General features: G+C 35.4%; 2 protein-coding genes across 2 annotated transcripts in view; both read left to right on the top strand.

Moving 5' to 3' along the window:
* The window catches only part of Or24a (Odorant receptor 24a), a 40,280-nt gene extending 32,482 nt beyond the window's left edge, over positions 1–7,798 (top strand). Inside the window, exon 7 of the mRNA XM_070289204.1 lies at positions 7,773–7,798. Within this exon, the coding sequence (XP_070145305.1) occupies positions 7,773–7,778 (6 nt within the window). The 3' untranslated portion in view covers positions 7,779–7,798. The remainder of the gene's footprint in view (positions 1–7,772) is intronic.
* A 189-nt stretch (positions 7,799–7,987) lies between these two features.
* LOC108086122 (uncharacterized) lies at positions 7,988–9,393 on the top strand. The gene is made up of 2 exons (XM_017182970.2): positions 7,988–8,020; positions 8,084–9,393. The coding sequence occupies exon 2, from the start codon at positions 8,104–8,106 to the stop codon at positions 9,283–9,285; it is 1,182 nt and encodes a 393-aa protein (XP_017038459.1). The 5' UTR covers positions 7,988–8,020; positions 8,084–8,103; the 3' UTR covers positions 9,286–9,393.
* Positions 9,394–15,521: the final 6,128 nt, after the last annotated feature.

Genomic DNA, 15,521 nt, shown 5'->3' with positions numbered 1-15,521 from the left:
TCTTGGTCTTTCGCCTCTTTAACTGGTTTGGCCGTTGCCGCCGCCATTACGTTAAATATTATATGAACCATTAAAAGTTTTTGCAAATTTTATGGCCGCTTTGCATATACACATACCCACATATAAATATATATAAAAATAAAACGGGGGGGAAAAAAAATAAAGAAGAGCAGCGCAAGAAGGAAGTGTGCGTTGGTGTTGTTGTAGGGATAGCCCGGCAAGCTGGCGGCACTCGGTGCCGGCTCTGGAACTTGCCACGCCCCCTGGCCCTCCCTGTTCGAAGCGTGTTAGTATGTCACGACTTGTGCAAATGACTGGGCCATCAGAGAGTGCCAAAGGAGCTCATAAAATATCCCCGCCATGCGACTCCAGACTCGCAGCACTTTCAATTTGACAACAAAGCGCGGCCAAGAGCAACGGGGAAAAAAAAATATATTTCAGTCTGCTGCCAAAAGCGAAAGCTACACTCACACACACGGGACACAAAAAAGGCGACAAAAAAGATGAAAAAAAATTATTGCGGAAGCTGTCGATGCCATTGTGACATTGTCAAAGGCAATAACGCATCACAGAAACAGTCATCACCAACAATGCCAACGGACATAAGGAGGTTAGTCGGCAACTGAACAGCACACAGTCCCTTCAAGGTCCTTGGGTATTTTGTTAGAGAAAAATAATTTAAAGGGAAACTGAAATAATATTGCAGTGAATTTTGGATTTCTGTAAAGAGAGATATCTATCTTTCTTGGAATTTTCTACAAGTTGTATTAATTTTAATCTATATTCTCAATTAAATGAAACAAATACTAACCTTTTGCTTCTCTTGAGAATGAGATATTACACTTAATTGCCATTTACGTTGTATGTATATTAAGAGTTCTTGAGAAATATCAATGATATCAATTAAATATGCAATGAAATACTAAAAAACACTTTCAAAAAAGGTCAAGATATCATTTTTATAACGACCTTTGAACATTGTACCCAATTATTCACAGAAATTTCATTCGCTGACCTTTATTCAAGAAAAAATATGTGACATTTTCAAAAAGAAAGCATATTTAATTGGTTTTTGGAATGAGTACCTCAGTCTAGACATTTTGAAATGTATTAAGTAGGTGTTTTTGTTATAAAAAAATGTATATTATAAGTATTTATGATTAAAATTTGCTTTATATTACATACATATATTTTTATATTAAGCTTAAAGTTATATTTTAAATGAAAAACATTGAAATCATTAAAAATTATTTAAATTAATATTTAAGAAATCTGTTAAGCTAAGCCAAGTTGGTAAGGCAAACTTCTTGTTAACCTATATATATGCATATATACACACACTCACACACACTCCATTTTAATCTATCCCAAGAGACGAAGAATTGTTCCCCGAGGCAATTAACCTTTTGCAAGTCTCTCCAAAAATTAAAACAAATTTAATTTGGACATTTCTAATGTTGTTTCCAACAAAAATTCCCCTCAAAGACCTTAACCCAATAGCAATTTTTCGAAAATTTTCATTTTAACGTATCTTGTGACACCAAAAAACCGTCAACAATGACAACGATGATGACAAGTTTTGCAAATAAAAGTTGCCTTTGGCTCAGGACACATACACAGCGAAATCAATGTCTGGATTCTAGGACAGGTGTCTGTTGTGTGTGTGTGTATGTGTGTCTATGTCTATCTGTCCTGTTAGTCTCTCACATACACATGTCGAGAGATAGAGATAGATACAGAAAGAGAGTGTTACAAGGCCGCTAACTGACTGACAACAACAACCAGCAGCTGGCAGTAAACTTTAAAGCTGCGAGAAAGTTTTAATTAACAAAATTAATGTTATGGCAACGCCAGCGAGGTAGAGCACAGAGGGAAATAGTTGCTTAGGAAACTAGAAAATTAATTAAAATATATAAAGAAGCATAACAGCATTTTGAAATTATTTAAGAATGTAAATATTTATCAATAAATACTTTAAAAGTAAGCAAAATAGCTAAAAAACTTTAAAAAAAATCTTTAAAATGTTTAAGAACTACAAAAAGCTATAAAGATATTACATTTCATAACCCTAGATAGTTCGTTGATTTTTTTTTTATAAAACAAACTTCAAAAACAATTTTTAAGCTATAATTTCTTATCAAAAATTCACATATTTCTCTAAATAAAAGCTCCAAAATTATTCTTACAAATAAATGTACCCCTTTTTTGTCTATAATTTATTTTTCCGTGCACCTAAAATCCAGCATCAGCGGCAATTTGAAGCAACACATTGCACAGCCTCCTGCGAAACGTTCATACATTCTAACGACTATATATGGAAATGGGTATAGTATAGCAGTTGGAAATGTTTATGCATGAATATCGACTATGGCGAAGAAACTTGCGGGCTGCTGCTGCTCATTAAAAACGCCCAAAAGCAGCAACAACTGCAATGCTTGCAGCAAAAACAGACAACAACAACATCGGCGACAACTACAACTGCAGCTAGCAACTTGAGCGCCGTACCACGCTGCGTATGCGTAATTTCTATGCTTTTTTTTCCTATTTTTTTCCCCTTTTTTTTTAAGCTGCATCTGCGGGATGGTAATGAGTTGGGCTGGGAGGGAGTGGCACACAATAAGCATTGCAGCTGGAATATTGTGCGTATGTTGCTCATTTATTTTCCTCAACATCTGCTGACACTGGAGATAGATGAAAAAATATAAGAGAACGAAAAAAAAGAACAAAACGTAAGAAGAGATGAGAAAAAAATGCACTTAATGAGTTGGCAACAAGGCAAAAAATAAATGCGTCAAGGAAAAAGTTAAGAAAAAATCAATATTTAAGAAATAATCTGTTAAATAAAATGTAAAATTAAGATTTTAAATTATAAGTTTTCAACATTTTTCTTCCATTTTGTGTACAATAGTTTTTCCCTTGAGTAAAGGCTCTGTTGAGGCGTCTCCTTAAAATTGTTTGGCAATTTTCTGGCAATTTAACTCGGCCGCAAGACAAAGAAGTTGCAATGAATGCACAAAACGAAATGATAATTTCATTAAGCCTTCGGTGCTGCTTTGCATCAGCTTTCAGCTTGAGTTCCGTTGAGCTGCGAGTCTTCACACATACATATGTAGTGTATTTATATATATATATATATATATATATATATATATATATATATACTTATATATACTTATATGCTAGGACTGATTGTGGTTAAGCAGCAGGAGCAACAGAATCACCTGCCCTGCCACACACAGATACGCCAGGCATGCCATACGCCACTTAATGCGCATCAGCATCGGTGAGCATCGTGTAACGGCATTGTAAATGTAAATTTAAAACACAGAGAGCATTAATTATGCAATGAGCGAGTCTACACTGAGGGGAAATATGGGTTATAAGCGATGGGAGAGCTTTATTTAAAAGTCTGGGTTATTGTTACGCTTGTAAATGTATATACAATTTTTTTAGGGGATTATTTTTAATCTTTCTTACATTTAATTAATTATTAATTAATTTAATATTTATTTAATGATTATTTAATTAATATCAAAAAATAATTTAAGTATTTAATAAATGTTCGTTTATTTATTGTTTATAATTTATTTATTAAATTATTTCTTCATTTAACAATTATTATACATTTATATTTATTTTTACTTCATTATATAATTATTAATTTAATCGTTTATTTATATATTATTTTATTTATTATTCTTTTTATTATTTGTTTTTTTTATTATTTATTAATTTATTTTTTTTATTATTAATTAATTTATTTTTATACCCTTGCAGGGTATTATAATTTCAGTCAGAAGTTTGCAACGCAGTGAAGGAGAAGTTTCCGACCCTATAAAGTATATATATTCTTGATCAGCATCAAGAGCCGAGTCGATCTAGCCATGTCCGTCTGTCCGTCTGTCCGTCTGTCCGTCCGTCTGTCCGTCCGTCCGTCTGTCCGTTTCTACGCAAACTAGTCCCTCAGTTTTAAAGCTATCTGAATGAAACTTTGCACATAGTCTTCTATATACTCTCACTGCTATATATGTCGGAACGGGCCGGATCGGACGACTATATCATATAGCTCCCATACAAATGTTCGATAAATTTTTAGAAAAAAAAATTTAACTTGGCTGTTTTTCAATATTTTTGCATCATTTTTGAGATTTAGCCATTTTATATTATTCCAGAATTTTGGTAAAAATTTTATGAAAATCGGACGACTATATCTTATAGCTGCCATAGGAACGATCGGAAAATGAATAGGAAAAAAATTATAACTTCGTTGTTTTTCAACATATTCTTATCTACTTTTAGAAATGAGCTTCTTTTATTGTTTCAGAATTTTGGTAAAAATTTTATGAAAATCGGAGAACTACATCATATAGCTGCCATGTAAACGATCGGTAAATGTGGAGAAAATGTAAAGCTAGGAATGTAAAACTGTAACTGTCAAACTGTAAACATAATAAGTATAGGTAAAATGTAATGAAACTCTGTTTTGTGAGTGTTTTCAGCATTTAAATTTATAATATAAACATCAAAACCAATCTGCAAGGGTATACAAACTTCGGTGTGCCGAAGTTAGCTTCCTTTCTTGTTTTTTATTATTAATTAATTTATTTTTTTTTATATAATTATTATTGTTTTTTATATATTTTCTCTATATTTAGTTATTTATTTATGGGTTTCTTTATCCATTTTTTATTCATTTAATTCAATTCCATTCTCTCCGTGCAATTCACATGTAAGCTTAAATTTTAATAAGATTTATTATATATATTATATGCATATAAATAACCATAGAAGCTGAGGATAACATTTCAATTATGCTGCAACTTTGGTTTAAAGTTCAAGACTCGTTCGGGCATTAAGTATACGCCGAGTGGGCTGCGGCTCTTGTATATATATATACATATACATATATATAAGTATGTTTATTGTTTTTAACAGGCAGCCGCAATTCTGCCCCCCTACATTTTTTGTGCTGCTGGTTTTTCGATCTCCCCCCAGCAGCTGTCGCATTAACCAATGTCCATTTTGTAGCCCGTCGGCCATTGTACTTCATTTTTCTCCTCCCCTCAAGCTTTCCTCCAGCTTCCATTTCAGCTCTGTCGCGACGTCGTCGTCGTCGTCGTCGTCGACGGCCTGTTATTAAAATACATAAATAATAAGCGGCATGTCAGCGGCGGCTTTTGTTGCTGGGCCACGGCGGCTGTAGTGTATTGTTATGACTCTGGCAGAGGCACTTAAGCGGTCGCATCCTGCAATCGAGAATCCTGGAGCTTTCCTCCGTTCAGACTTGCCTGCTTTTCCCCACTTTTCCCGACTCTTTTCCCCTCCTTCCACCGCTTCAAAATGGCACGCAAATTAGCCATAGATAGAGAGCCACATTATCTTGATGGCCGTCTATGGGAGTAAACAATATTTTATTGGCAGTTAAAAAATTAATTGAACTATAAAAGAAACTTCTGTTATGAAAATGCTATCGACTTTCAAGGGGAAATCTAAATGGATATTAATGGTTAAAGGTTCTTTGGTTCTTAAATAACTTAATTTATATACAAGAGACTGAAAACGATATAGATATATACCCTTACGCTTTGAGAACTTGCCAATTAAGCAACTTGATAACGATTTATTGCACTCAAAAGCCACCGTTGAAGGGTATTAAAAAAAAAGTATATGTATTTGGTTCTCGAAAATAATATTTAGCACCTATCTGGTTTTTTTTTCTGCCTTTATATTCATTTGAATTTTCACCGATGCATTCATGCACACAACATTCGCACAATTTTGTTGGGTTTATTTATATTTTTTAATTTATACACTTTTTATTTATCCAAGCCTTGAGTTTCAATTTTTCCCACATATTTCTGGCAATTTTTTCTCGTAGAGTATATAGTGAATGTGTATGTCTCTTATAACTAGCATATTAAGCCAGCGATTTCGATATGTAATTCATGTGGATATGAGTTGAAATTGTTGGGGGAAAAAAACGGAAAATTATTTAAATTGAAAAGAGTTTTTTTAAGGGTTTAAGAATGCATTTTTATATGATCTAGTATTTAAAATTTTAATTGAACTTGGTTTAAAGTTATTCCTTGTAGTTTTTAGTTGTAGAAAGTGATATCTATCAGGTTAGGTTCTTTTAGATATTTTATAAAAATATATTAAGTTGGAATTTAATTTGTATTATGGTAGAGCTCTTCTAAAATTACCTACAGTTTTTGGGTATTCATTGATTCATTAAATGTTTAACTTCTTTTTCTATTTTTTGCATATATATTTCAATTTTGCTGATGACCTCATTTGCCGAAGGTCGTGAAGCTTTCTTGAAACGACAAAACCCCGTGAAATTTGTGGTTTTTTGCTCGTTTTTGGCACATAATCGACATGTACATCAAATTTATGTTTTTCTTATATCGTTTCCTTTTTTTTTTTTTACATTTCTTTGCTGCTGTTAGCAGTTGTGGTAGGTACCAGACATTGGCCATAAAATAGAGCATAGTCCAAGGTCCTTTGGTTGCCCAACTAAACGGGTGGGAGGGAGTGTGTGTGTGTGAAGACGAGAGGCGAATCAACTCTTGGCCATAACATTTAAAGTCAAATTACGGCAAATGGTCGCAAAGTGTGTGATTTAAATGCACTTGGGCGACACTTTAAGACGCTCAATTGCTCGCTTTATTGTGTGGCCATAAAAAAGGCGGCACCGCTTTTCCCCAACCGACTTTTCCGGCGGGGGGGAGGAGCGTGAGGGGGATGGCTGCTTGCAAAGCCGAGCAATTGTCGCCTGAGTCACGTTTGTCACATAAACTCGGCGCTTGGCTGCTGCTGCTGCTGCTGGCGGTCAAACTGAACAAGTGAAAAACTATTATTATTTGGTGGCATGCTCTTAGACAGCCACCAAACCACCGAGTTTTCCACTTGCCACTTGCCACTCCACTGAACTCCACTCCAGTGCACCCCTGGAAAATGGTCTGTTCTGTTCGTAAATCCATCAGCTTTATGTTTTTTGTTGCCCTGTCCTGCCCCCCCCCATTTTTTTAGCTCCTCTTTTTTTCTTTTTTTGGTTTCTTTTGGTTGAAATTTTATGTGTTGGAAGTTTGCTTCGCTCGCTTCCTGGGTTTTGGTTTTTTTCTGGATTTCGGTTTTCGCTTTGACGATGCTGCAGTTTCTTTTTCCCTTTTTCCCCTCCCCGATTGCTTTCTTCTCTGCAGTTGTGGGCCTGTGTCAGCGGAAAAATTAATTTCATTTTCGGGCTCTGGATACCGTAAGGGATCAATGTGGAGTCGTCAAAATTTTCAAGGGGTGACCTCGTCAGAGTAAAGCATAAAATAACATTAAGGGAAAGTGGTATACATTTTATGGCTATCCTCATTTGAATGAATGCATACAGCCAGTGGAAATGTATTAGAAATTGTTTCATCAGGAAACTTTTAGTTGTGAAATGTTTGACTTAATAATAGAGTTACCGGGTGGAATAAAAAATAAGTATATCAAGAGAAAAACTCAGATATTAAAAATATTGTAAAGTTTGACCTATAAACTTGCTGAAACTAAACAATTTTTTATTTAAAAAATTTAGAAATGTATATTTTATCAATAAATAATAACGGAAACATATCTGATATAATATAAAATATTTATTTGGGTCTTTTTTACCGATTGTTTTTATATAGTTTTCAATATAATTTTTATTTTATTGCAAAAATATGAGAAAAATATATACAGCAGAATATGAACTTATTTATTTGTTGACCTTCTTGTTAAATATAATTTGGACACAGTATTGATATGAATATTATATTGTTTGTGTTCCGTTAGCAATCGTGCTTATATTCTGAATATTTCCTTAAAGACTAAATAACTAAAGTACTGAAAATATCGGTGATGAAAAGCGATATTTAGCCGTTATTTTCAACTGAAAAAAAACTGCCGCGATAGCTTCAGTCAGTTTTTTTTTAAATATATATTATTGGTATATATTCCTTTATTTTACTGACCGGGCTACGGTCACACTGATCAGCTGATTCTGGTAAGTTGTTCTCCAGCTACAAATAATTTCATATTACTTATACGAAAATATATAAAATCCAAGCTTAACCGGTTCAACTTACGATGAGTCACCGACGGGGAAGGCACCAAAACCGCAAAGGAAATCCATCCAGGGATGATGATGATCCCTTCCGTTATGGATCAGGCCGTGGCAGTCACCAAGCCAAAATGCTTGGCCAAAACTTTGACTTTGCTGGCTTTATTCCGCTTGTAAAATCAGTATATATATATATGGCGGCGAGGGACTACCACCTCGAGAGACGGTTGCCCTTCTGTGTCTTTCAACATGCCATGACTGAAATCCTTACGGCAAGAATGTTGGAAGTGGCGCGGCATCGTTGTTATGCAAAATACTATTACGAAGATTTCTTTATACCACTGCCGATCTATTTGTACATTCAGGGAATCGGAAAGACCATGATGCCGGATGGAACACAAATATATTGGAATCTACCGGAAGCAGCCACACCCCAAAGGCGCATCAAGGGGGAGAAGCCGTGTCGTTCCGGGACTTTCGGAATTCCCACTGCGGCGAACCACAATGCCTACGAGTGCTACATATCCCCATACATAACGTCAGAGTATATAAAACGACAAGCACTGGTCACCGATGAAACTGAGGATCTCAACTGGAATCCCTTCCCAAATGGCTGGCTGCCCGCCGAATGTGAGGTAAATGAAAACCTTCTTGGGTATCACCCGCTTGAGAAGTTACATATCGAAGGAATTCGTAAATGCTCAGGATGTACGTTTGTGGATTCTGATGACACTGGAGGAATTCTGTGCCACAGTCGTGGAGCTATGTTAACTTCGTCAATTGTTGTGGGAAACTCAGGAGTAAAGTGCGTTAAAGCCGTGTTCGAGCACACTGAAAACATTGCTGCCTTCCTATTTAAGGAATATGAAGAGAAAGAAAATCTCAAGGCAGTACTTTGGGAGGAACCTTCCACTATGTATGCACCATGTGCTTTGTCAGCTATCAACGTAAATCAGGGCAGCTATTTCGGTTACAAAAGGAAGAGAAATGCGGCAGCACCAGGTGCATTTGCACTTTGTAATGGAAAATTAATTGATGGTTGGCTGGAAACTATTAATGATAATTTCGAATACAAGGGATTGTTTGGATTGTCGAAATATGGATATAATCATATGCAAGGCTTATCATCTGCAGATCACCACTATGGCCAGAGTTGGTTGCTTGACGTTTCTTCTTGGATTTATTTTCACATGAAAAATATAAACTAATTTGTAATTCACTGTAATGTAAACAAATTTCTTTCTTTATATTTTTGAATATCATATCCATTGTTTCTTTATCTCAAATATAGATTATTCCTTAATCTTAACTCATAATTTGAATGTTTTCTTAATGTCAGGTGCTAATTTATTCGCTGGCCTACTTGAAAAAACAGATTAAACCGTTTACATAATTTATAGACACCCGTGTCTGTCCTGACTTTGGGCTAAAGGGGTACCTGTTTCTGATTGGTAAAGGTAAAGGTAAATAATAATCCAAAATGGCAGAGGCACGTGCTGTGTTGTAAGCCTGGGGAAAGGTTCACTTCTGGGAAAATTATAAGGAAAAAGTATGGCGTTAATTGACAGTAATTTTATTAGGTAAATGAAGCCGCTGTGTTGTGTAAAAAAAAAGAAGATATATAAAGCGGATCCAACAAACTCGTAAATATTTAACAAATTATGCGATTTTAATGAGCTGGAAAAGTGCAAATCACTGGCGGCGGTGGCCACCACCAATTTTTTACCCAAGAGCTGGTGGGAAATGTATGAATCCGCAACATACAATATACATATATTAATTGAAATGTGGCGCTGAAATCAATTCAATGTCACACTGCGGAGAGGATAATGGATGGAAACGGGTCGAAAAAGAAGTGGTAAGCCCTTTACCAACCTACAATAAGGATATGAAATGAGCCACAAACACAAACCTGAAAGTCAATTTATTATTCAAACCAATAATTGGCAGTGTCGTCAAAATCAAATTCGATTCGCACAAGAATTAAGCTCGAAACCCTTCGAAAATGTTTGCCAAAAAGTTAGTTTTATGTTTTCCAGAAGCGGAGGGGGACAGGCTATTGGCAGTCTCAAATTGTTGTCAGACATTTTCATGCGAGCTCATAACATTTTATGAACAAAATAAATTTGCATGTTGCACTTTTGAATAATCGCACTCCGCTGACAAACATCGTTCTGCCAAAATCGTTCGCCTGGAAAGCAAGCGAGCACAGAGGCTTCCTCCCGTCAATCTGTTTCCCTTAAGTCCAGAGGGCGGAAATCCTGCGAGAAGCCATCCTGGCTCTTCGCCAGTTGGCAGAAGACAGTGCAACTCCTGGACAAAAGGAGTTGCTGCACGGGGAAAAAAATATGGTATTTTACTTGACTTGGATATGAGATAAGAAGTTAATTAACAATTAATTTATTTATTAATGCTTGAATAAAAATACTTGTATTTAATTTAAAATATTTTAAATACTGCTTAAAAATTCATACGATTTCTTTGAGTGCTTGGTTAGAAGTTGGTTTAGAAACAGTATCTTTTCGCCAGAAGCGGCCAAACCAGACACGTAAATTTTGGACAGACGAGGGGACACGGACATGGAGTACGATGGCGGCAACGAAAAGGACAGCGATGAGGACAACGACAACGACAAGGACAACATCCTTGCATGAATGAAATCGAGTCGTGGCGGCTGCTGCTGTTGCTGCTGCCCCAAATGAAATGCCATTAATTTGGCAAATGAATGCGGTTGCGTTGGTTGTTTGACTGACTGACTGACTAACTGAATGACTGACTGAATGGCTGAATGGCCGACAGGGGTGGTGGAGGAGGAGCACAGAAACCCAGCCAGACAGAGATGGAGACAGGCACTCCACTTCACAGCAATTACCCAACAAGTGTAGGCAAATTTGAACTCGACTCAACTCAACTCAACTGCTGCGGCTAAAACAACAACTGGGGAAATCTTAAGTTGGTCAAATATTATTTTAGTTAAGTTGAGCTTAGCTGCGGTTGGCGGGGCAAGGGTTTTTTTTAATTTAATTTCATGGGGATTGCACAAAAAAAAAAAAAAAGAATTAATTTGGACTATTTGTTCTTAAGAAATAAATGGGGAAATATAAAGACCTTATATTAATAGTTGAAAAGGGGTTTTAAGATCTTAATTACGATTAATTTAACATAAATATAACTTAGTTGTCCTCAGAACGAGTTGGGAATTCCAGGGTCAAGCTAGGGGAAGATTCATTGATGATGAAATATTATACAGTTAAATATATCGATGGTTTTAATATAGGTAAACATTGTATTTAATGTTAAATTGACGATATTACCTTACATCTAAACTTAATTATTTTAAAATCCAATGAGATCTACTTAGCGGTATAAGGGTCTATGCTGAAGTCCCTTGAGTGCTTTGTTCTGTTCTAAATTTCTAAGCAGAACTATTGTAATTATTTTCTTCTAATGACTTCCCTGTTTAAATTTATCAACTTTTAACATTTGTTTATAATTTATTTATTTGAGTAATAACCCCTTAAGAAATATTTCATAATGAATAACTACAATTACTTCCAACCCTTGGTAATCTTTAAAACTGACTTTTCTCACCCCTCTTCCTTGAGTTATTTCTCAACCATTTTTGATCTGATTAGTGCCTCTGGCACCAAATTGCTTGTTCCTGTGTCATCTGGCCATAATTCAGTTACGGAGCAGGCGGGAGCCCCCCAAACTCGGTGCTGTTCTTCGGGGTCATCTATCAAGCAAGTGCTGCAAGTGCTATATAATATTTCTGTCATTATGCTTAATTATCTGGTTCCTGGGCAATGCGTCAACGTTGACCTGACCGCTGACACGCCCCCTGCCTTGCGTGCCAGCTGGGTGAAAGCTTCAATCTGAAATTAGTTGGGGCAGGTCACTTCAGTTCAGCTCAGTTCCAGCTCAGTCTTTTCACATAAGATTGAGGTTGAGGTTGACCGTGTGGAGTGGGAGGTGGGAGGGGTGGGGCACATGACATCGCGTGTTGTGAGCAGGCGGGTCATAAATGAAATCTGCTGCCACTTTGTCGCCCATTGTTTAATAATGAAATTAAATCGTTTTAGCCGACAAACCTTACACGAAAAAAAGGTTAAGTAAAAACTACAAAGGGAAAGGACATACACCGCAGGAAATGTGTAGTTGGGTAATAATTATATTTGACTTTTTAGAAACCCTGCAATTACTGACTGTTTAATTATAAATAAAGTAATATACTCAATTTAATGTTGGAAATATCTTTAACTTTGGTATGCCGTCATAATATCAATAAATATGGTTTTAAAATTAAAATATCGATATTATAGGAACATATTTGAAAAATGTATTATCGAAAAATGTGTTTCAATTGTATTTGTCCTTTCTATTTTATGGAAATGTTTATTATATTTTATAGATCCGATATATGGTACAAAACTGAATATCGATTTATTGCACACAAATCACAATGTTAATATATCGATTTCTATACATTTTTTTTCATTTTTTCACCCTTTTCTAATTTCATTATTAATTTCTACTGAAACTGTATTTATATTATCCCTTAATCTCCATTAATATAAAAATGTCGCTTAATTTTTCCTGTGCATTCGGTGCTCGTAGGGTTAGAAACTCAAACCCAAAGGCGAGGTGAGGTCAACCCCATCCGCTTCTCACTTGTCAGCGCTCTTGTTGACGCTTGACAAATGGCTGTTGGGTGGCAGGGACTAGACCCCCTTCCCATTTCTTCCTTTGATTTACTGCCACATTTTGTATACACATACACATAGATATATATATTTTTTGTTCCTTGTTTGCCCAGCGGCGAAATGAGCAGCGGGAGCGAACTTAGACTAATTCTGAGTGAAATGGTTGTAAAAAAGTGAAATGTGTTGAGGTTGGCTAAGTGAAATGTCAGGCAATTGTTCAACGTCCAAACGAAGGCGGGTTGAAACCTCAAACCCGCAGAGCTGGCCCAAAATTGCATGCGATGAACGAGTTATGTTGTGTTATTACCGCCGCCCCGGTATTTGTCTGTGCGTGCTGAAGATTGATACCCTGTAACTCACTCTACTCGCTCTCTTTCGTCTAGGGAAGCGATTTAGGAAAATATGAAGTAAATCTAGGGTAACGTAGGGAGAGCATCGGGATTCAGTAGGTTTTTGTTGCTAATGTAAATATATTATAAAAAAAAGAAACTATTTTTTCAAAGATTTTTTTTATAAAACAAAAATATATATATACAAATATAAACACAAATTTTATTGAATAATTTGAATATAGAAGTGGAAGATTATATCTATTTATTCAGTCTTGCTATTTATATATCGATATATTAATTGATTATTTTATATATCAAACTAATTATCGAAAAAAATAAATACAATTGCTAGGACATTATTCATAGTAACGCTATTTTAGCTTTAAATGCCAAAAATCTTGTTATTTAAATATTCGATAAACAGTTTACGATATTTTATATTAGGAGCTGTATGTTTTTTATCGACATATTACTTTACCTTTCGATATACCGATTTTCGATGTTACTGTAATTATTTAACGCTTATCAAAGGGTATTTCCGTATTCCACTCGACTGCTCAGTTAGCCTTCTTTGCGTGATCAACTTTTGTTAATATTTTTTTTTATGCCATTGCGTTTTCCGGCAGAGTTTCATTATATATTTTTTTTGCACTATTTTCACTGATAATTTGCGCGCTTGTTGATTTGGCAGCTAATTACATAGTTGTTGCACTTTACGTTTTTACATTCAACAATTTTATAATTTTACGAGTTATTTGTGTTTAATTTAATGTGCAATTTGTTGGCCGGCAAATGGCCCTCGGGGCGTTATATGTATTCACATGAAGGGGAGGCGCGGTGGAAAATGCGGAGGAAAATGGAGAGGAAAATGAAGTGAAAGGAGATGTGTAGGGGGTAGGGAGGAATTAAGCCAGAGGGCAACAGTTACTGGTCGCCGCTGGCTGTTGTGTCAAGTGCTTAAAGTGCCCGAAACAGTTGCGCTGTGACATAAAATAACAATTACGCAATTAATTGCAGCATTTCAATAATATTTAATGAAGCGTAAACAAAATGAAATGACGGCGGTACAAAGCCGAGGCCAACATGGCAAAATAATTGCAAATGACAAAAGTGGAAAACAAATTTCACATATTACTTTATGTATATTATTATAGATTCCCATGCATACACTTATTTAAATATAGAGCCGCCGAATTTATGTGCTTATTATTATATCAGATATATGTGGAAAATAATGTGCACAGAAAGGAATTGAAGCTGTGAATTAATAAAATGAAATGCCTATTATTATTGGAAATTATATTATTCTGGCTTGAGAATACATTGGTTTTATTTTTTATTAATTAGATGACATAATGAAACATATGTTCAGGTCTTTCTAAAACAGAATCTATAGTTCATAGAGGCATTATTCATATTTTATGTATATAATAAAACCTATTTCAAGATTAAAAATGTATTTGCAATAAATTTGCCTGCTTGCACCGCTGCCTCTAATGCTGGCTCATGGAAATTAAAAGGATCTCCTTCGCCTACTTGGCTGATTCCTCGGCTATCCTCGGGCATACTACTGCTCCTGCTGGCGGTGGTCACATAAATCTCGACCACTTAATAGACGACTGCATAATTTAACAGATAAACAAACAAGCGAGGGAAGCGACGACTCGGCAGAATGCATGTGCCAATGAATGGAACTACAAAGTCCAAAGAAAGCGAAATGGGTAGGAAAATCCTGCAAAAAAATCCAGGAAAAAAATAATGCGAAAAAAAGGAAAAAAAAAGAAAATGAAGCCAGAGCTAGAGAAAGGATAGCCTGCCGAAAGCAAAAGCTAATTGCCAAATACTAAATTACCCATTCAGCAGTAAAAACATTCCAAGCTGGAGCTCCTTCCTCGCTGAAAGCCCCCGAAAATGTGGTGTAAAACGTGGTTCCAAACGAAACCAACCAGCCAGTGGGCAGAATGCTGGGCAAATATATTTCGAATTTGCTGTCAATGCGAAAAAAAAGCACTCCACACAAATATACACATACTTTGGGGGCACTTGAAGAAAAATGTTTAGAAGGAATTTTTAGGAAAATTTTAATATTTAAAAAAGGCTTTTGTATTCAGTATTAACAAAACCTAAGAAGTTGATTTGTTATAATTTCTTTGGACTTATTTTATAATTTAAATTGTATTATTTGTTATTTTTTAAACACTGTGAAGATTTTAGAACTCTTTAAAATATGGTAAAGACAATCCTAATAGTTGAAATTTACACGGGATTTTTTTATCACAAACTAAATTGAGTTAATTTCCCAATTTCCTAGACCAAACCCATTTTTTTTTTTTTTAAACCTTAATATTACTTTGACTTCCTAGAATATTTTCCTCAGTGCACACATACATAAAGAGTGAATCCTGTCGA

The sequence above is a fragment of the Drosophila kikkawai genome, chromosome 2L (genome assembly GCF_030179895.1).
Source record: "Drosophila kikkawai strain 14028-0561.14 chromosome 2L, DkikHiC1v2, whole genome shotgun sequence".
NCBI lineage: Eukaryota > Metazoa > Arthropoda > Insecta > Diptera > Drosophilidae > Drosophila > Drosophila kikkawai.
The sequence above is the reverse complement of the archived record's forward strand: the minus strand, read 5'-3'. Positions and strand labels throughout refer to the sequence as shown.